Genomic DNA, 22969 nt, shown 5'->3' with positions numbered 1-22969 from the left:
AAATTAAGACTGGGAATCTGGGAGTCGATCAATATTTACAGGTTTCTCACATAGGGACTTTTGATAACCATTGAATGAAGCTAATGTTACTGTATTGATTTTCTCAGGCATGCTGACTGAAGATGTTGCTATCTTTGGAAACAGCTGGATGTCACAGTCGCCTTCTGAAGCTCCGTGTGAATCTGTTTCACTCGATTTCCCTAGTCCATGTCGGGACAAAGGAGAACTAATTAGTGTCAGTGTCTTTTAAGTTACTATATTGGTGAAAATCTGTTGGATTTTTAAACATGATTTGAACGCAAGTAAATGATATATAGTATTACTTTCATTGAAATGGCCCCTTTATCTTATTGAAGCATCTCAGAACACTTCTCAAAGTTTTTGGAGTGTGGCGACTGCAAGTAAACATGGCAACTGTTCCATCCTAACTGTCTTACAAATGTTTGTGAGGTAAAAAAGATAGTTCACCAGTTTTTTTTTTGTTGCAGTATTGGTTGAGGAAGGAATGTTGGCTAAGAGCAATGCCTGTGGATCTCTAATGTCCATCTGAACAGATGGATATGGCCTCATGTCAACCTCCCATAACCTGTTAATGGAGCACTCACTGAATATTGCAGTATCAAAGGGCTGACATTGACACAATAGCAGAATGGCCTCTCAGTGTAATTATTTCATGGTTCTATGATTATGAACAAAGTCTGCCAATCGGCTCAAAACCATAATGTTTGGCCCCACTACTAAATTTGTGAGGTCTGTATTCTCGGGCACCCTAAAACAGGCATTTGGACCTTTAGTATGTACATCAGGGGCTTAGAGCCTGTTAAAGGACGCCATCAATAAATTAATTGGTAATCAACTGGGAAGGCCTGGCCCCCTTGGAATTCTTCAGCTTGAATTGTCATTACCGTGCAATCAGCTCCAGCCCATGAATGGCTTACAGTAAGAACGTGGACAATGTATTGATGTCTTACTGTGACGAACAGCCTGTGGACGTGGCCCTCAGGGCTCTTGGTTTGCACATGCCCGACTGAAATGTGCCTAAGGAAGCAGACTAATATTTGAGTTTAATTAGAGAATTTGTCTCCCTGATAAATCATAAAATATCTTGGTTTAAGGGTGTATTTTGAATGATATATAGTACGTATAATTACGTGTGTTTTGAAAGGTTAATCTATTAATCAAATTAATTTCATGAGAGGCTCTTGTGTCAGCACCTTTAATATACAACTTAATGTTCAAAATACTATCCAGTGTTGGGCACTTATATTAAGAACAATAAAGTCATAAAGATACAATGTAGATTCACTAAGATGATCTCAGGTATAGAAAGCTATGAGGAAACATTGGGCGCGACCGTACGGCCTCGCCGCGCCCGATTCGAGACGACATGGCCGTTAAACCCGCGGGATTTGTGACTCTAGGGACGCCTTGTGAGATTTTGCAAGGCATTGTGATCTGGCTGGATCTTGGCCTCACTGGGTGGGACCTAGATTTACATATTTAAGTACGCCGTTAGGCCCACTTAATTATTTATGCGCTGGAGTCTCCCAAGGCCCAGGATCGAACGCCTGTGCCTGGGAGACCTCGCTGTGGCGCTGTTTAGCAGTGGTCCACATAATGTTGGACCAGGCGTAATAGAAGCTGGGAGGGGTCCCCCAGGCCATTGGAGATCCCCTAATGGCACTGCCAGCCTGGGACCTTGGCACTGCTAGCCTAGGCATACTGACAGTGCCATCCAGGCACCTGGTAGTGCCAAGTGTACCAGGCTGGCTGTGACAAGGTGGCAGGTTGCCCATGCCAGAGATCGGGTCCAGGGGTGCCCTGCCTTGAGGTGCTGCAGGCGCTGGGAAACCCCCGGCTAAACACCCCCAAAGTGGGACTCTTTCTTTCCTGTTAAATTGCGCCCACTAATTGCTGAGATTATACTCACTGTAACAGAGAAAGTCAAGAGGAAATTTAATAGAGGTGGTGGTTTGCTTAAGTCCTGTTGTGGGTCTCAATGCCGTAGCCTTGTGGCATAGAAAATGGGTGAAGCTATTCAGTCCTTCCAGCTTGTTTAGTCATTCAATTAGATCATAGCTGATCTGTTTGATCTGCCGTTGTTCCACATTCCTTCATCTAAAAATATTTGACGAAATCTGGAAAATGTTAATTGATGCAGCCACACAATCTTTGGGAGAGGTTGTTCCTTATTTCCACTGACCTTTCTGTGAAAAGCTGATGCGTGGTTTCATATCTAACTGAACTAGCTCATGGCCAGAATTCTCCAACCGTTGGGACTCTCTTTTCTCACGGCGGCGCAACCCCCTCCCTGCAGGTTTCCCAATGATGTGGGGTGGCTTCAATGGGAAATACCATTGACAAGGGGCAGGATTAGAGAATCCCACTGCCATTGAACGGCACGCCACTGAGAAACACATAGCTGGGGAACCAGAGAGTCCCGTCCCTTATTTGAAGCTTATGAGCCCAGAGGTGACAGCAGTGCCAACCTGACACAAATTAACACTGCAATAATCTACATAATATGGCTAAATGAATGAAGTGGTGAAAGGGAATTCTGTTACGTTGTATGAAGATAAATAATGTAAGGAAAAAGGCGTAAGGAAGGTTTTAGTAGTGCATGCTGATTCATTTCACATACTTATAATCAAGAATTGCATTCTGACCACAGAGGTTAACTTGTCAACATATACTGAATCAATGCACAGTGTAAATTATAGCATACTTTAATCTCGTAGATTTATTTTAGAAAAGAATGCCACAAGCTTTTATTAAATGTCACTTTTTAAAAATTTAATTTAGGGTATCGTTGCAAAATGTGAAGTTCTAATTGGTTTTCCCTTCTTTACTTGTCGAGAATACGTTCAACCTAACTCCTACATTGCCAGTTGTATTAATGACCTGTGCATGTAAGTATTAAATTCCTAACTCAATCAGCTCCTCTCTTCTCTGTCAAACGTAAGAAATTCTGTGTTTCAGAAGAAAAAATATGGTACGTGAATGAATATTAAAAATTTATCAGATACATTGATAAAAAAATAACGTTGGGTGGCAAATAAGTTTATTATTCTGTGAAACAGGATGGATGACAGTGAAACCCATTGTCGTGCGATAACAGAGTATGCCAGGGCATGCTCTCATGCAGGCCATCCCATAATGGACTGGAGAGATGATTTTCCCGCTTGCAGTGAGTTTTCTTCATGCTGTTTTTAGTATTTAATTACATTTGAATATTAAAGCACACCAACATAGTGTGGCCTTTTATGATGTCATAAATTAATGAACAAAATGAAGAATTTAAAAATATTCTGCGTAAGCATTTACTTAACCTAATTTGCAAAAAGGTTGGATATGAGGGAGAGAACAGATGAAGCATAAATCTTTAATGTACCTAGGTGGCTGTAAATCAGAATGTGCTAATTGTTCAGACATAAAGGAGTGAAAGTCTTACAACCTAGCAGTTCGGGGGCCTGTGGTCAATCTGTGTAGGTATTTGACCCACTGCTATATTTACAGGGTCTTTACTTTAAGATGTTTGAAACCGGCATTAGGACCTTTAACTGTGTAAATTAGGGGCCTCCTGCTTGTTGAAGGATTCCATCAATAAATCAGCCAGACGGATGAGCTAGACGGACCTACCTCTCTGAAACCTTCAGCTGCAGTCCTCACCATGTAGCCAACTCCAATGCCCCTCCATTCACACTGTCAGGCATGCAACTCCGCACTGACGTCTTTGCTCAGGAGAGCTACCTGTAGATGTAGCCCGAGTCCCCATTTCTCTGACCTCTTAGCGTGCACATGGACTGGCCGAGCAATGTCTAGTCTGAATCTGAGAGCAGACCCAGATGAATATTCAAGTCTAATGACCAGATTTTTTCTGATAAAATGATAACATTTCCTGGTGTTTCTTTTTTCTGTTCTCTACCCAAAGGCAGGTCCGACCCCCGATTACCTGAATGGAATGAACTTGATACCTAGCATAGCATGAAACTGTTCTATTCATAAAGAACGATTAGTATTCCATAAAAGGAGACCACCTTCACATAGAAAAGCGAGTAGTTAGAAAAACTGTGCTTCCTTTAATTTCTGACACTCTCACATAGATGCCGGATGACATTGTTGCACAATGGTGCAGATTGAAACAGTTTAAGCCTTTGCTCTTAACTTTAGTAAGTTTCAAATGTTCCAAATTGTATTGTGTCGAAGTTTTTGTGATGAATTTGTGCTGTATTTCAGCTGATCGGTGTGAAGATAGTTTTGTTCACCGCGATTGTATTAGCTGCTGTCCACCGACCTGCACCTTTGAAAAGGAGTGCTTGGGAAGTAGCCTGCTCTGCCTCGATGGTTGTTACTGTCCAGATGGTAAGACCATTTCATGCCTTTTTGTAATGTTCACTTGAAAACAAAAACGGGGTGCAGATGAAAGCCCGCTCACCCATGCCAGCGGGAAAACACGCCGGTGCGAAACACATCTGGAACAATGTGGCGTGCAGGTGCCAGGACGCGCCTGAATGATGCCCGGGGCTGCCTCTGGAGTTCAGGATGGAGGCTGCTGGCAACCTTGGACCCTGAAACACCACGGCAGTGGGCGGGGAGGGCACCTATTGGTGGACCTTTCAGATTCCAGCCTCCAGCCTCAAAATGTTCCCAGAGATCCATTTTCTTTCTCAGGCGGTCCAGCTTCTTTCTTCAATAGTGTGTCAGTGTTGTCGGTGCTTTTTCAATATGGCGGGCAGATAGGACAGCAGATAGGCCTGCACCAACACAGAACAACGCAAAACATATTGGTTGCATAATTAATAAGATTGGGGCGAGCAGATTTGGTATGCTTTCCCACCGCAGTGGGAAACACTCCCATGTTCGCTCCCCCGCCACGGGATCGAGTCCCCAGCTGGGTAAAATCCCCCCCGAGTGCCAGGTGCCTTACTTGCATAGTTCTCGAGGTAGGGGAAAATATTTGTGTGATTTTTCTTACACTGCTTTCTATATTTAATGGCCCTGCTGAACCTATTGTAAGGGGAATTGTGCTAATGAAACTACATTAGTTACTGCACTCACTGCAGTCAGAGCCAGATTTTTGACACCGCAAGCAGTACAGGAAGGGAGGAAGAAGAAAGTAAGACCAATAGTGAAAGGCGTTTCTGTGGTCGTAGATGTGACTCCAGGTTGGTATGGTGCCTTCCTGGTTCTGAGGTCAAGGATGTCACCAAGCGGCTGCAGGACTTTCTTCTGGGGGAGGATGAACATCCAGAGGTCATGGTCCACATTGGTACCAATGACTTAGGCAGGAAGGGGATGGGGTCCTGCAATCAGAACTTAGGGAGTTTGGCAGAATATTAGAAAGCAGGATCTCAAAGGTAGTAATCTCGGGATTGCTCCCAGTGCCACTTGAGAGTGAGTACAGAATTAGGAGGATAAGGCAGATGAATGTGGAGCTGGAAAGATGATGCAGGAAAGAGGGCATTAGATTCCTTGGACACTGTGAATGGCTCTGCGGAAGGTGGCACCTGTAGAAGCCAGATGGGTTATATCTGAACAGACCTGGGACTGGGTTCCTTGTGGGTCTTTTGCTAGTGCTGTTAGGAGTGCTTTAAACGAATAATAAGTTAGGAGAAAGAAATTATGTCGAAATTAGGGTTACTGAATAATGCTTGTGAATAAACGGAGTATAGTGAATACGATTGGGGAGTTACAGACCGAATTGCATTGTGGGAATATGATGTTGGGTGGGTGACATCCTTAACCTCAGCACCAAGAAGGCACCATACCAACCTGGAGTCACGTCTACGGCCACAGAAATGCCTTTCACTATCGCTCTTACTTTCTTCTTCTTCCCTTGACACTGCCAGGCTGGGGGTCCTGGAAGAGGAGGGCAAAAGGGGCGTGGGAAGGCATGAAAAGGGGGGCCCTCAGCGACGCCATAGGCAGGGTGTCAACACTTGGAAGGGTGTGGCGTGATACCCATGTATGTGGGGGGTGACATTGCCCATGAGTTGGGGGGGGGGGAAGGGGGGGGGGGAGGAGGGGGGGGGAACCCACAAGCTCATTTAGAGATCTGGGTACCCTTTCAAAATGGCGGTCCGTTCTCTGAGGAGCCGGTCAGGCCAGTGAGTTCAGCTCCCCAGTGATGGAAATAATTCGAAGTGTGGGTTTGACCGGGGAGAAACTCCCCAGAGCCTAAAAAGGTGACTGTGCGGTTAGACAGCAGCGGGGAACTCGCCGACAGAGCAGGGGTGAAACTCCCAGTCAAGCCCGCCACAAATGATACTTGGAAACGTTTCCATTAGATGGCGCATGTTTTGTTGGTAACAGAGGCCTGGCGCAAGGAAGGGCTGAACTGGGTGTTAAATAATCCTGGTACAAGGGATTCAGAAAAGAGAGGAAAGGAAGGAAGGGGTGGGGTTGTGGTCCTGTTTAGGGAGAGCATTGCAGTGCTGGAGAAAGAGGGTGTCCCAGAGGGTTGAAGGACATAATCAATTTGGCTAAAGCTAAGGAACTAAAGGCGCAATTAAATTTCCCAGTGTAGTATAGACTGCTAACTAGTGAGAAGGATGTAGAGAGATGCAAACATTATAAGGGAAGTTTTAATGTGGGACTTTAATTACTCGAATGTAGACTGGGACTGAGGTGTGCCATGTAGATCAAGTGTCAGTGGAGGAACACTTAGGAAACCATGCATTGTATGATAAGCTTTTGGATCATGATAGAAAAAGAAAATCGGCAAATCAGAATGTTATGGGCGAGGCGTTTTCAGAACCCCAAAATGTATCATGGAATTCAACCAACCTCTCCCTTTAATGGATTTGTTGCTTTTCCTAGCACACGGCTTTTTCCCTAGGTGTGGGATTACAATTATGGACACGTGGGTTTGTAAACACAAAACACTGTTTATTCCATGAACTCAACTTAACATCTTAAATAAACATTGGATCTCTTAACACCCCTTACTTCAAAGATAACTCAGAAAATATTGCAACAGTAAATAATTCCTTAAAATGTTCCTTCAAACATCCAAAAGGCTTCAGACCTTCAAAACAGTAACACATCAGTCACAGTTAATATATATTTTCTGTTTTATGGCAGAGATATATATGCTTGGTTGACTTCAGCACCTTGCTTTCTTCCTGCAAACTCTCTGGAAACACACTGACACACCCAAGCTGCTTTTTCAAACCTGGCTTTCTCCCTTCAAGCAGATCACAGCAAACCAGAGCTTCTCAAGCTGCTGTCTCAAACTGGCTTTCTACTTTTAAACTGCTCTCAGCAAAACCAGCCAGGCACTTTTTAGCTGCTCCGAGCAAAGCCAGGCACTTTTTCACTGAAACTTCAAAATGGCTGAACTGAGCTGAGCTCCACCCACTCTATGACATCACTGTTTTCTTAAAGGTACATTCCTTAAACATCCAGTTCTTAAAGGTACCCTCACATGACAAGAGTAAAATTAATTAACTGGGGCAAGGCTGGCATCAACGGGGCAAGAACAGAATTGGTTCAACTGGTTAGACTGGAACAAAAGGTTGGAGAGAAAAACTGCAGCTGAACACATATAGCCTGGACACAACCAAAGTATATTCCCTTAAAAGGGAAAGGTAGGGCAAACAAATCCAGAGTCCTCTGCATGAAAAAGGAGATAGAAATGAAGAAAAAGTGTACTTATGACTGGTGTCAAGTAGAAAATACAATTGAGAACCAAGAGGAATATAGAAGGTTCAGAGGGGAGATGAAAAAGCACATTAGAGAAGCGAAGAGAGTTTAAGAGAAAATTCTGGCAGCCACCATAAAGGGGAATCTCAAAGTCTATGTTAGGAATATAAATAGTGGTAAAAGGAGAAGTGCGGCCGTTTAAAGACTGAAACGGAAATTTACACATAGAGTTTGGGGGCATGGCTGAAGTATTAAATGAATACTTGGCATCCGTCTTTACCAAAGAGTAGATGTTACCCAGGATATGGTGACAGCCAAGGAAACTCTGTCACTAGAAATGTTCAAAATTGGAGGAAATGTTGAATAGATTGTCAGTACTAACCGTTGACAAGGCAACGGGACCAGATGAGATGCATCCAAGGATACTGTAGGAAGTGAGAATGGAAATTGCAAGAGCACTGGCCATAATTTTCCAGTCTTCCCTTGACTCAGGGGAGGTGCCACAGGATTGAGAATTGCAAATGCTAACCCTTGCTCAAAGAAGGTTGCAAGGATCAGCAGTTACAAGCCAGTCATTTAAACTTCAGTGATGGGCAAGCTTATGGAAACAATTATCTGGAATAGAATTAGTAGTCACATGGAAAAAATGTAGATTGATTAGGAAAAGCCCGCATGGTTTTCTAAAGGGGAAACCGTGTTTAACTAACTTGATGGAATTTTTTGAAGATGTAGCAGCAACGGTCAATGAGAGTAATGCTGTTGATGTGGTGCACATGGACTTTCAGAAGGCATTTGATACAGTGCCACACAACAGCCTTGTGAGAAAAGTTGTAGCTCATGGAATAAAAGGGACAGTAGTGACATGGATATCAAATTGGCTGAATAATAGGAAACAGAGAGTAATGGTTAATGGCTATTTTTTGGGCTGGAGGATGATTTGCAGTGGTGTTCCCCAGGGGTTGGTATTGGGACCCTTGCTTTTCCTGATATATATTCACGCCCTAGATCTTAGTATGCAGGAGACAGTTTCAAAGTTTGTTGATGACACAAAACTTGAAAGTATTGTAAACTGTGAAGGGGACAGTGTAGAACTTCAAAAGGGCCTCGACAAGTTGGTGGAGTGGACAGATAGGTGGCAGATTAAGTATAATGTGTGAGGTGATGTATTTTGATAGGAAGAACATGGACAGACAATAGAAAATAAGGAATAAAATTCTAAAAGGGGAACAGGATCAGAGGTACCTGGTTTAATATGTGCATACATCATTGAAGGTGGCAGGACAGGTGGAGAGAATAGTTAATAAAGCAAATAGTATTCTGGGCTTTTTTAACAGGGGGATAGAGTACAAGAGCAAGTAGGTTATTCTGAAACAAGAAAAGAGGATGCTGGAAAAAATTCATCAGGCCGGACAGCATCTGTAAGTAGAGAAAGCAGAGTTAATATTTTGATTCCTTTCGGCTCTCTGACTCTCAGAGCTAAAGAAGGATAGAAAGTGTTAGATATTAAAGTGTAACTGTGAGATTAACTCCCGATGGCTGCCGCATGCTCAACCAGAAGATGAGGTTCTGCCGCTCCAGCTTGCATTGGGCTTCACTGGAGCATTGCAGCAAGGCAGGAACAGGCATGCGGGCATGCGAGCAAGGTGCTGAGTTAAAATGGCAAGCAACAGGAAGGCTGCGGTCATGCTTGCGAACTGAATGAAGGTGATCCGCAAAGTGGTCAACCAGCCTGCGTTTAAACTCCCCGATGTAGAGGAGACTGCATTGGGAGCAACAAACGCAATAGACCAAATTGAAGGAAATGCAAGTGAAACGCTGCTCAATCTGAAAGGAATGTTTGGGGCCCTGAATGGTGAGGCGGGAGGAGATAAAGTGTTACACCATCTCCGATTGCAAGGGAAGGGTGCCGTGAGAAGGGGATTGGGAGTTGGATGGGATGGAGGAGTGAACCAGGGTGTCACGGATGGAGTGGTCCCTGTGGAATGCTGCTGGAGGGGGGGGGGGAGGAAGATGTGTTTTATGGATTACGCTGAACTTGTACAAGATACTAGTTAGACCACAGCAGGAATAATATGTACAGTAACTAGTACAATAGATAAGGGAGAACCAATGGATGTGGTGTATTTGGACTTTCAGAAGCATTTGATAAGGTCCTTCATAAGAGGTTAGTGGGCAAAAATTACGCACATGGGATAGAGAGTAATGTATTGGCATGGATTGAGAATTAGTTGAAAAGACAGTAAATAGAAAGTGAGAGTAAATAGATCTTTTCCCGAATGGCAGGCAGTGACTAGTGGGGTACTGCAGGGTTGAGTGTCTGGGCTCCAGCTGTTCACGATATATATAAATGACCTGGATGAGGGAACTAAATGTAACATTTCAAAGTTTGCAGATGACATAAAGCTGGGTGGGAGGGCGAGCTGTGAGGGAGATACAGGGATGCTTTCGTGGATTTTGACAAGCTGAGTGGGTGGGCAAATGCGTGGCAGATGCAGGATAATGTGAATAAATGTGAAGTTATTCATTTTGGTAACAGCAAAAACAGGAAGGCAGACTATTATCTGAATGGCTATAAATAAAGAGAGGGGAATGTGCAACAAGACCTGGGTGTCCTTGTACACCAGTTGCTGAAGATAAGCTTGCAGATACAGCAAGCAGTAAAAAAGCAAGTGGTATGTTGGCCTTCACAGCAAGAGGATTGAGTGCAGAAGCAGGGATGTCTTACTGCAATTATACAGTGCCTTGGTGAGGCCACACCTGGAATACTACTTGCAATTTTGGTCTCCTTATCTGAGGAAGGATGTTCTTTTTAAAAAAAAACACTTTATTGAGGCATTTGTGATTTTTTAACAACAATTTTGAATGCAAACATAACACTGTAAATAACCCCCCCCCCCTATCGTATCTGCAAATAGCTTAATTTTCCCTAAGGAAGTCGATAAAGATGTTCGGCTGCCACCTCCGGCCGAACCCTAACGTCCTCTCTGTACTGCACTGTAGATGCACCTATACCTCAGGGACTGCAGTGGTTCAAGAAATCAGCTCACCACCACCTTGTGAAGGGCAACTGGGGAAGGCCAATAAATGCTGACCTAGCCAGCGAAGCCCACATCCCATAAATGAATGAAGAAAATAGTGTTGACCTGCCGACTTACAAAAGGGTGAAACATGGGCTAATTATATTATGTGTACATTTCTAATTTTGTTTAGGTCTTGTCATGGAGAATGGAACTTGTATATCTGCATCTACCTGCCCATGTACATACCATCGATCCTCTCAGGGCAAACTTGATCTTCTTGAGCCTGAGAAACCCGGCCATGCCACTAACCCATAATACCGATTTCGGAGGCTCCAGGTCCCTCCACACCAATAAGATCCGCCTCCGGGCTACTATGGAGGCAAAGGCCAAAACGTCACCCTCTCTCGCCCCTGGACTCCCGGGTCTTCCGAAACTTCAAAAATCACCACCTCCGGACTCGACGACACCCTTGTCTTTAGTACCATGGACATGACATCAGCAAATCCTTGCCAGAATCCCCTAAGCTTTGGACATGCCCAAAACATGTGGGCATGATTCGCGGGCCCTCCCGTACACCGCCCACACCTGTCCTCCATCCCTTCAAAAAACCTGCTCATCCGGGCCAGCGTCATGTGTGCCCAGTGGACCATCCTAAATTGTATCAGGCTGAGCCTGGCACACGGCGAGGACATATTGACTCTACTCAGAGCACCCTTCCACAAACCTGTCTCTAGTTCCTTGCCCAACTCATCCTCCCATTTTCGCTTTACCTCCCCTATCTGGGTTCCCTCCCACTGCATGAGCTCTTGATAAATTTCTGAGAGCTTCCCCTTCCCCACTCCCACTTACGAAACTACCTGGGTCCCCTGAGACTGTAGAAGCGGAAAGGTCAAAACCTGCCTCCGTGCAAAGTCCCTCATCTGCAGATACTGGAACCCATTCCTTCCTGGCTGTTCAAATTCCTCCTCCAAGCACGGAAAGCTGCCATCAACGACCAGGTCCCCTAACCGTTCAACCCAGCTCGCTACCATCTTCGAAACCCCCCATCCAGTCTCCCCTGCAAACAACGATGGTTACCACAAATTGGGGTCCGTACCAACGCTCCCTCCACTCCCATATGCTTCCGCCACAGTCCCCATACCCTCAAAGCCGCCACCACCATGGGACTTGTGGCGTACCGAGCCGGCGAGAACGGCAGAAGTGCCGTTCCCAGTGCACCCAAGCTTGTGCACTTACATGATGCTGCCTCCACCCGCTCCCACACTGACCTCTCCCCCACTACCCACTTCCTAATCATAGCTATATTTGCCGCCCAATAATAGTTCCTAAAATTCAGTACGGCCAACCACCACCCCCCCAACCTCGGCTCCACTCCAACAACACCTTCTTTACTCGCAGGGTTTTACCTGCCCATACAAGCCCAGAGATCACCGCATTGACCCTCTTAAAAAAAGGCTTTTGGAATAAAAATAGGAAGACACTGGTATATGAACAAAAGTCTCGTGAGAACCGTCATCTTTATGGTCTATACCCTCCCTGCCAGTGACAACGGGAGCATGCCCCACCTATGGGATGGGGTGACTGTGTTATGGGGATAGGGTGGAGGAGTGGACCTTGGGTAGGGTGCTCTTTCCAAGAGCCGGTGCAGACTCGATGGGCCGAATGGCCTCCTTCTGCACTGTAAATTCTGTGATTCTGTGATTCTATGAAAGTCCTCCTTCATCTACTCCACTAACCTGGCCAAATTTAATTGATGTAGCTGCTCCCACCCCCACGCCACCTGGATTCCCAAGTATCGAAAACTCCCTCCCACCACTTTGAACGGCATTCCCCAAAATTTCCTCTCCTGCCCCCTCGCCTGAATCACAAAGACCTCACTCTTACCCATATTCAATTTATACCACAAAAACCGTACAAATTCCTTTAAATCCTCATAATCTCTCCAATTCACCCCCAATGGGTCAGAAATATGCAAGAATAGGTCGACTGCATATAACGACACCCTGTGCTACACCCCCCGGACTATCCCCTGCCAGTCCTTTGACGCTCTCAGCACCATCGGCAGTGGCCCTATAGCCAACACAAATAGCAGTGGGGAGAGCGAAGGATGTTCTTTCCATAGAGGGAGTGCAAAGACTGTTTAGCAGACTGATTTCTGAGATGGCGAGATTGACCTCTTGAGGAGAGATTAGGTCGGTTAGGATTATATTCACTGGCGTTATGAAGAGGATGCAACAAGGCTTCAAGGTGATGTAGACAAGTTGAGTGAGTGGGCAAACACATGGCAGATGCAGGACAATGCGATTAAATGTGAAATTATACGTTTTGGTGCGAAAAAAAGAATGGCATGGAATTATTTAAATGGTGATATATTGGGAAGTGTGGATGTACAAATCCACAAAGTGTGGATCTTGATGTCCTGGTGCATCAGTCAATGAAAGTGGAGAGGTAGGTACAGCAAGCAATTAGGAAGGCAAACGGCATGTTGGCCTTCATTACAAAAGGATTTGAGTTCAGAAGTAGGGATGTCTGACTGCAGTTATACAGAGCCTTGGTGAGACCACAGCTGGAGCATTGTGTGTAGTTTTGGTCTCAGTATCTAAGAAAGGATATACTTGCTATAGAGGGAGTGCAGCAGAGGTTCACTAGGCTGATACCGAGGTTGGTGGGACTGTCCTATAAGGAGAGATTGGTTCGACTGGAGTTTAGAAGGATGAGAGGAGATCTGCTTGAAACGTATAAAAAGGGCTGGACAGACTAGATGCGGGGGGGGGGGGATGTTTTCCCTGGTTGGGGAATCTGGAATCAGGGGCCACAGTCTCAGGATACTAGGTAAACCATTTAGGACTAAGATGAGGAAAGGCTTCTTCGCTCAAAGGGTAATTGACCCAGAGAGGGCGGGAACCTTATTTAAATGTATTTTTAAAAATTTTAATAGTATTAACGGGCCTCCCCACCACATGATTCCACCCTCACTAAATATTAATCACAACAGGCTTTGCAAAATAAGGAACAGTTGAGAGCTCCATCAGGGAGTGCAAAGGTAAGTATAGCCCCTGGGGGGAGAGGGACACACCCGGGCAGTGTCCTGGCATTTCCTCTGGCGATGCCCCCTCGCGCAGGTTGGCACTGCCTGGTCAGGGTTAACCCCCGATGATTGTCCAGGGGTGGGGGTAAGCTCCCAATACCTTTGTGGGAGGGGGTCATTCGGTCCCAGTTTTGTTGGGGCATCCTTTAATTGTGCCCTAGGCCTCGCCCCGAAAGAGTGGCAGCAAAAACCCCGCCCACTCATTATTTTTCCTTCAAGAGGCTAAGGTCTGGAGAGGAAACCGATCTATGCAACTGGAGAGTTCCATGCCAGTTTTCAATCTGAGCCTGACACTTTGCCAAATTCTGGTAGGTTTCCACCCCCTGACTCCCCTCAGCCTGTCCACCATCTACAAGGCACAAGTCAGGAGTGTAATGGAATACTCTCCACTTGCCCAGATGAGTGCAACTCCAACAACACTCAAGCTCAACGGCATCCAGGATACAGCAACCCCCTTGATTGCTACCCCCTTCCCCAAACATTCAATCCCTCCACCACCGCCGCAGATGGATGGCAGTGTGTACCATCTGCAGAATGCACTGCAGGAACTCAACAAGGTTCCTTAGGCAGCACCCTCTAAACCCATGACCACTATCATCTAGAAGGACAAGAGCAGCAGATACATGGGATCACAAGTTCCCCTCCAAGCCACTCACTATCCTGACTTGGAAATATATTCCGTCCCAGCCTCCCCGAACAGGCGCCAGAATGTGGCGACTAGGGGCTTTTCACAGTAACTTCATTTGAAGCCTACTTGTGACAATAAGCGATTTTCATTTCATTTTCATTTCATTTCATTCATTTCATTCCATTTCATATCGCCGTTCCTTCATTGTCACTGGGTCAAAATCCTGGAACGTCCTCTCTATACTGCACTGTAGATGCACCTATACCTCAGGGTCTACAGTGATTCAAGAAATCAGCTCACCACCACCTTGTGAAGGGCAACTAGGGATGACCAATAAATGCTGGCCTAACCAGCGACGCCCACATCCCGCAAATGAATGAAAAAAATAGCGTTGACTCTGCCGACTTACAGAAGGGTGAACCATGTACTAATTATATTATGTATGCATTTCTAATTTTGTTTAGGTCTTGTCATGGAGAATGGAACTTGTATATCCGCATCCACCTGTCCATGTATATACCATGGCACAGTCTATCCGATAGGATCTCATTTACAGGAGGGCTGCAATATGTGGTATGTTTCTATATTGAAAGGCAACTTACTGACCCCAAAGGTAGATTGTGAAATAGTAAAAGTGAGAAGCACAAAAATTAACTTTACCTTAATGGTGTGTTATTGGCTAATTTATTAATGTTAATTATTTTTGTGGTCATTAAATACTTTCTTTTCTAATTTGAGTAATTCACTTGGCTCTTTAGTATGTTTCTATGTTGTATGTCAAGTATGGTGTTTAGATATAAACAATAACATGTTTGATGTTTGCAGCATTTGCAATGGTGGTGTTTGGAACTGCACGGATAATGATTGCCCAGGTACGAATGTTTCCTCTGTCAGATTTTGTGTACCTGCTTAACATAACAATACTGTAATTTAATTTAATGTATTTTAGTTTCAAGTAATCTGTCAATGTTGCCTAATTGGGCAGACTGATGGTGATTGACACATTTAAAATATGCCTTCAAATTTCACAATGAAGAATATTGATTTCTCTTTAATATTTCCAGACTTTTTAGAAGCACTCTTGCTTTGATTCAGAAGATTTTGGGGTGACATTCCTTTCCAGAATTTGATGACTAATCTAGACTGACACTTCAATGTAGTGCTAAGGAATTCTTGCATTGTCAATGGGTCTGTCTGTTGGACTGTACATTACACCAAGCTCAATGCTGCTGTTAAGTTAAATCTAAAGTATTGAATAGCGCTATTTGATGAAGGGCAGTGGACTTGTTTCAGTTTCCCTGCCAACATTCAATCAACTTGATTAATTGGTCATTCATCTCATTTGATGTGCCGTGTGCAAATGAAATGCTGTGTTTGGCAACCTAACAACAGTGATTGTCTCAAAGACAAATCCATTGGCTGTGAGGTGCTTTGGGATCTCCTGAGGACATGGAAGACAATCTATGAACGCAAGTTCTTTCTTTCTGTGCTTAGGAAAATTTGAAATCCCCCCCAGAATTGTGTAATAAACGCTCCTTTCTTTTAGCTGAATGCTCAGTCACAGGAGACATGCATTTTACTACTTTTGATGGTCGAACTTTTACATTTCTTGGAACATGCCAGTACATCTTCGCAAAGAGCCACAGAAGTAACAAGTTCACCCTGACCTTACAGAATGTGCCTTGTGGTCAGGTAACAGAATTAAAAATTCTTCTTCTAATTGAAAACCTTTGGATGCCGGATTAAAATTCCTATTGACTCTTAAATTACCTATGTGTGTGCAAGTGCGTGTATTCTAATTTGACTGAAACTGAAGAAAATGAGAGAGTGAAACTTTGACACTTTGTTGCAAATCACTTAGATATTGTACATTTTGCAACAGAGTTTCTAGTTTCACAAAAATGCTTTATAATCTGGTCAATTGATTACCAAAGTCGCTGGCACTCGCTATCTCCATTTATTTTAAACTGAATTACTTCAATTATGTGTAAAGTTATACTGGCCTGATGACTCACGATGGCCATATTTCAGAATATCTTTTAAGCTACCGTGCATTTGTGTTTGAAACATTTTAGGGGGAGGGAATTAAAACACTCCAAACAAATTGTTGCAAATCTTGAAAGATACAAATTCTCATTCAGTGAACAGCAGCAACCAAGCTTTGTTTATTTTTCAGTTATTTTAATGTTGACAACATTTTCATCAAAGTAAGCATGACAACAATGGTAATTACAGGAACAAAACAAGTTAGGGAGTCCATCTAATATTTTCCACATTATCTACCTGCATTGCCTCTGGGCAGTCCATTTGTTATATTCACCATCCAATTCCTCCCACAGTCCAAAGATGTGCAGGTTAGGTGGATTGGCTATGATAAATTGCCCTTAGTGTTGGGTGGGGTTACTGGGTTATGGGGATAGGGTGGAAGTGTTGACCTTGGGTAGGATGCTCTTTCCAAGAGCCGGTGCAGACTCGATGGGCCGAATGGCCTCCTTCTGCACTGTAAATTCTATGATAATCTATGATATATAAGGTAGTCAAATCTAAAATGTTGGTATATTCCCCCTTTTCTAAATCTGGAACAGCTGCCCCTGTTTCTATAGTTTGTGGCAATCTGAAATCAATTGTCAAGGTTCAACATATCCACTCCATTAAGAATCTTGAAAAGAATCAGAACATTTGAATACTTGAATACACAGTGGCACAGTGGTTAGCACTGCTGCCTCACAGCGCCAGGGACCTGGTTTGATGCCAGCCTTGAGTGGAATTCCAGTCTTTGTGGATTTTGCACATTCTCCCCATGTCTGTGTGGGTTTCCTCTGGGTGCTCTGGATTCCTCCCACAGTCCGGAGATGTGCAGGTTAGGTGGGGTTATGGGGATAGGGTGAGGGTTGGAGCATTGGTGCAGACTCAATGGACCGAATGGCCTCCTTCTACACTGTAGGGGTCTATAAAAACATGCAGCATTATTAATGTTGACATTTTTCAGCAATTTGTGACGAGGAAGAAATACCCCACAAATGGTGAATTGCCTCATGCTGCTGGGAAATTTACGCTGCTCAGGTATAGCTTTGCAAAAACAGCATCTCATCCTCTGATTGGCTAGCAGTTCTCAGTGGGTGGGCTTTGGCCCCTGGGGTTCGATCCCAGGGACGGTCCATTACTGTCCACTAAGTGCCTGAGTGATATTTAATTCAGACAGCCTTCTCGAAAAGAAGGTTCATGGGCTCCCCTCAGCTGTCCAGCTGGCTGGTAAGATCTCCGCCACCACCATTAAATCCAGCTGCATTTTACTCTCAGGGCAGATTCTCCGTTCCCTCTTCTGAGGAATCCCGATTGGAGGAAAATCCCTCATTGGGCCAAAAACGGGATTTGCGCTGGGGGCCATTCCCAGTCTCTGCTCCCACTGGCTTTAGTGAGCTTCCCACCCAGTGCCGGTGGGATCATGCAAACAGCTGAATGGTTTCACCTCTTCTTTTCTAAGGACTGAAAGCACTTAGCATTATTGAAGTGGTCAGCAACTGTCAATCATATCAAGAATGTTTATCAGCATTGTGGTTAGAATTAATAGATGGTACCTTAGATACTTTCAAGCGTGAAGGGAAAGATAAATAAACAAACCTCCAGCCTGACTTTAAACCATTAAGCTGTCAATCAAAGGCTAGTTAAATGTACTCCACTGTGAAATTGAATGATTGCTTATCATTTCAATGGATCGCAGATTTCAAACCATTTCAAGTGTTGTGGCTTTCTAGGAAGGCTCTGATTCTTCAAAAAGCAGCAGTTTCAAAAGCAGAGGCTGAGGGAGCATATGCGAGGAAGGGGAAAGTGTTCCTGACTTGATTATTCACTGAACCGCCTGATCTGCTCATCAGCTGTCAGGCCGGGCAGTTCAGAGTGAGAAAGCCACTTCAAAGTTTAAACAGGTCAGGCCAAGATGAAGATCTCGAACAGAGGGCTACCTAAGATTACCAAGCCAAGAATGAATCTTCAGGTTGCCAGGGCTGGAAGCGGCAGGCAGCACAGACACGGGATACTGCGGGAGGGTGCAGGGGTCAAATCCTTACCGGCCGTGAGTCCCTCAGCGGTGTGCCACCGCCGGCAGCAGGACTCTCCATTCCCATCGCTGGCCAATGGGATTTCCCATTGTGGCCACCCCATGCGACGGAATGGAGAATCCTGCCGGTGGAGAATTCACCCCAAGATATGAGAATTCCACCCCGGTGACACTCGTAGCAACAATGGGACACAATCCCGATTCTCTGCAGGCGGGAACATGGGATGGGATTCTTCGTCAGCGGAATTCTCCGTTTTTGCCGGCAGCGCACACACACGCGCGGATTTCCCGACGGCGTGGAGATGACCACAATGGGAAATTCCATTGGCCGGCTGCCAGGACGGAGGATCCCATTGCTGGCGGGGGCGGCCATGCCAGAAAACTGGTTGTGCGGGTCAGCGAATCCCTCCCCGGACTGCGGAACGCAGAATCCCAGCCTAGAATTGCTCAAATTTTAGATATTGTTAGCGGGAATTCCTCAAAATTGCACATGGAAACCAAAGAATTGATACCTGGAAATCATAAACATATTTTGTATCGTGCAATAATAATTAACCCAGTGAAGCTGGAAACTGATTTTTTTAAAACTGAAAGTTAAAAATCCAAACTGGAAATTGAAAAAGATGGAAATATACACCTGACTTAACAAAGCTTGATTAGAGCTTTAAATAACCGCCTCTATCTCCAATGCTCAGCTTTATAAAGATATCTTCCACAGAGATGCTCAATTTATTGGGACATATCCTTGTCCTGTAAGAACGTCCTCCGTTTTCTTTTCTCTGAAAAGCAGCTCCGATGAAAAACTTTCACCAAAAACAGTTTCCCTATTCAAGATATTAATCTTCTTGCAATTTATTCATTCCTTTTTCTGTTAATGGAGTTAAAAGGATTAAAGCCAGTCAGTGTTCACATAGCATGGAACACAAGAAAATAAATCTACTTTATTATGGTGTCATGGGTTTAAACAAAAATAACCAAGAGTGAATAAATTGTAGGACATTCTAGGGTGACCGCGTGTTCCTGTTTACCAAAGTCAAATACTTGCTAAATTTCAATTTGGTAATGTTGTTTCATATGACATCCTGGCTTTATCATAAAATATTCCAATTTGAAACCAAAGTCAAAAGTGTTGAATGAACAGGTGTGGGCCTTACAGCATATGTTTCAATTATTTTCTTCCAGAATCTGGACCACAGTTGCATTCAGTCAGTAACCTTAGTGATAGACGGTGATACCAGCAACCAAATAATCTTAACGAGAGCAGGAGAAATACACCTTGGTGTTCATCAAGCAGTTAACCTGCCATATCACAATGGTAATTTATTCACTTCTACTGTTTTGGAGGTCCGTAAAATGGAAATAATTAGCAATTCAGGAGAAAGAGCAAATCACTATTTGCCAAAATGTATAAAGCAAATGGGTGGAATTTTTCCAACATTTATCACAGAGTGCCAGTATCAGACTGAAAACCGATGTGTATCTCTCCAGCTGCACAACTGAGTTTTCACTTCAGAACCTCTGGCACTCGTACGATCGAGGTACTTTCTTTAAAGGAATGGTGCTGAAAATAAACTGCCCCCAACCCCCCACAGACACTGAGGATCCCGCCCCCCCCCCCCCCCCACAAGCATGGGGTCAGCTACCCCCTCCCACGCAAGTATTGGTGCACTCCGCCACCCCCATCAACATCTGGGCATTCTCCCCACTCAAAGCAAGTATCTGAGCACTTCCACCCCTCCCCCCCGCCCCCAGCACTGGTATCAAAGCTCTCCCTCGCAATCATCACAAAGAAATATGTGAATTCTCTGTATGGCTGTGGATGTCAATACTTAATTAGATGTTCAACAATGACTTGCCACTGTCTGCAGCTCAATTACCGAAGGTCACATGAATTGTAGCAACCATTTTAATAGCCTGTTTGTTTGTGTCCAATTTTTAATAGTATTGACTGTTAGTTGAGAATACACTGGGCATGGCACCTGTTTCCCCTCTCAACCCCCATGTGTTGTCGAGTCACTATAGACTTCATTATGGTAGACCTAGCTTTGCAAGTGGCTGCATTGCATTCTGAAAAATAGATGTTCAAGAGATATTCACATAGTTGATTGCAAGTTGCTCAATATGTACTAGCAGTTGATCATTTTGGGACAATTTTGTTATGCACTACCAGTGGGGTATAATTCGGAGTGGATATTCTGTACAAGGCCATTTTAAGAAATTATATACAGTATGTCCCAATTCCCAGATTATTATTTGAATTAAGCTCCTGTCTGTTATAGGCAGCCAAAAAACATGTTTTCCCTGCCATTGTAAATAGATGCAATGTGCAACAACAGGCAAAACTGAACACAACATTTATGCTGGTATGTTGATAATAAATAGAAACAAATCCTTTAGTTGTAATTGTCCATTTGGGCGATGGTGCCTCTAATGGCGCCTATTCTTTCATGGCTTTTTGAAACGTTTTTCAACAGCATACCTTCCTGGTTTGTCATTTGGTATCTGACATGTAGGGCGCTATTCTCCCCCCACCATGCTGGGTGGGAGAATCGCCGGGACGCCACGTGAATCACGCCACGATGCCCCGACCCCTGCACGCGATTTTCCCACCCCTCGGAAACCAGCGGCGTGCGATTTGCACCGGGCCGCTCGGAGAACCGGCGAGAGCCGATTCTCCGGCTGGATGGGCCGAGCGGCCGCTACAACACGAAAGGTTCCAGCTGGCGCCGTCCACCCCGGGAACTCTGCGGGAACGTTGGGGGGGCGGCCTGTGGGAGAGGGAGAGGAGCTCCTTCACTGGGGTAGCCTCCGATGGGGTCTGACCCGCAATCGGGGCCCACCGATCGGCGGGCCGGCCCACCCCCCCCCCCCACCCCCCCCCCCCCCGGGCCTACCTCCTTCCGCGCGCGGCCACAGAACATAGGCTCAATGTTGGTGAGGGGACGGCGTGCGTAAGACCTTCCCTGCGCATACACAGGATGGCACGGCCCAACTGTGCATGTGCAGGATTGGGCTGCCCCTATGGGGGCCAGAATAGGTCGTGTCCGGGCCCTGTTTGCGCCATCGTGAAACGCGACGGCGTTCACGATGAACACTTGGCCTCAATATCGGAGAATCACCCCAGTAGAGTTTTCCTAAAATAATTGTAACCGTTGACAATTTAAAGACTTTTTTCACAAACGGGGACTAAATTCAAGGTGAGATATCTTAATTATGCTGCAAACTTTGGGGCTGTGTTACCCGGTGATACGTTGGCTTAGATAGTGCAATACCTATTGCAGTACAAAAAAAATTAATATCGCTTGTTTACTTTGTAAATAAAACATTCTTGTGAGCTATCCGTTTGTAGCTCAAGTAACTTGTAAAATTCAGATCTTGTTACTTGCAGGAATAATTGACTGTCGTAGATTATCATCAATATTTGTACAAGTGAAGACAAACATTGGTCTCTCGATGCAGTTTGATAAGGAAGGAGGAAGACTGTATCTCCAGGTTGATAACAGCTGGAGGGGAAACACTGTGGGTCTATGTGGAACATATAATGGGAATCTGCGAGATGACTTCCTGTGAGTCCGCATTGTTAATTAAAAAATATTCACCTTTCACATGAAATACCAAAGCTTAAATAAAGTAACAGTGACTAACTTGGTTTCTAATTATTAAAAATGCTTTGAGTGCAGACTCAGGAAACCATACACCTGATATTATTTGATACAGTGTATTATGTAATTGGTAATTTATACAAAGAGTCTAGATTGAACACTTTTGTTGACAGGTATGAAAAGATTTGCAATTGATCTCAGTTCAGGAACAATTTTTTTGAGCTTCTTGTTGCACAGGGGCTGTTTAGCACAGGGCTAAGTCGCTGGCTTTGAAAGCAGACCAAGGCAGGCCAGCAGCACTGTTCAATTTCTGTAACAGCCTCCCTGACCAGGCACCGGAATGTGGCGACTAGGGGCTTTTCACAGTAACTTCATTTGAAGCCTATTCATGACAATAAGCAATTTTCATTTCATTTCACATCTGACTGGGTTACCTTCCTGGCATTAGATTTCAGAGTGCATGCAAAGAGAACTGTCCCATTCGGTCGATGCCCCTGGGAGATTTCTTGCTGCCCACATGAGTTGGGTGAGGTCCAGTAAAACCTGGGGGAGCAGATTTGCTTCCTGACCATGTCCCACTGTCGGGGAATTTTACCAATGGAGGATAAGGGAGCAGGCAATTTGTAGATGTTAGATTTGTAGATGCTCTATTGAAGATCATTTTACCAGGCCATTGGCATTTTATCGACAGTTGGTCAACCCTCGCTGGGCAGGGCGGTTGTCAACTAAATGGAGGTGGCAGCCGAGGGAGGTGGGGATAGTGTTGTTAGCAGGGGACAGTGCACAGGCCCGAGTACGTTCCCCAGAGGTGTTTCCCTCCATCAGTGGCAATTTAAAAAAGTTATCTTGGCCCTCCTTACGCAGCACTGACCACCATTCCTGGTGACACTGCTGAGACTCCTGAGTTGCCAATTATTCTCTGAGTTGAGA

At 44.7% G+C, this 22969-nt stretch overlaps 1 protein-coding gene across 1 annotated transcript in view; it reads left to right on the top strand.

Moving 5' to 3' along the window:
* The window catches only part of otogl (otogelin-like), a 170884-nt gene that overhangs the window by 5319 nt on the left and 142596 nt on the right, over positions 1 to 22969 (top strand). The window contains exons 6-14 of the mRNA XM_072483997.1: positions 108 to 235; positions 2803 to 2909; positions 3081 to 3187; positions 4237 to 4362; positions 14845 to 14953; positions 15206 to 15252; positions 15927 to 16072; positions 19620 to 19752; positions 21826 to 22003. Of these exons, the coding sequence (XP_072340098.1) occupies positions 108 to 235; positions 2803 to 2909; positions 3081 to 3187; positions 4237 to 4362; positions 14845 to 14953; positions 15206 to 15252; positions 15927 to 16072; positions 19620 to 19752; positions 21826 to 22003 (1081 nt within the window). The remainder of the gene's footprint in view (positions 1 to 107; positions 236 to 2802; positions 2910 to 3080; positions 3188 to 4236; positions 4363 to 14844; positions 14954 to 15205; positions 15253 to 15926; positions 16073 to 19619; positions 19753 to 21825; positions 22004 to 22969) is intronic.

This window comes from Scyliorhinus torazame, chromosome 19 (genome assembly GCF_047496885.1).
Source record: "Scyliorhinus torazame isolate Kashiwa2021f chromosome 19, sScyTor2.1, whole genome shotgun sequence".
NCBI lineage: Eukaryota > Metazoa > Chordata > Chondrichthyes > Carcharhiniformes > Scyliorhinidae > Scyliorhinus > Scyliorhinus torazame.
This window is presented reverse-complemented; position numbering and strand designations above follow the sequence as displayed.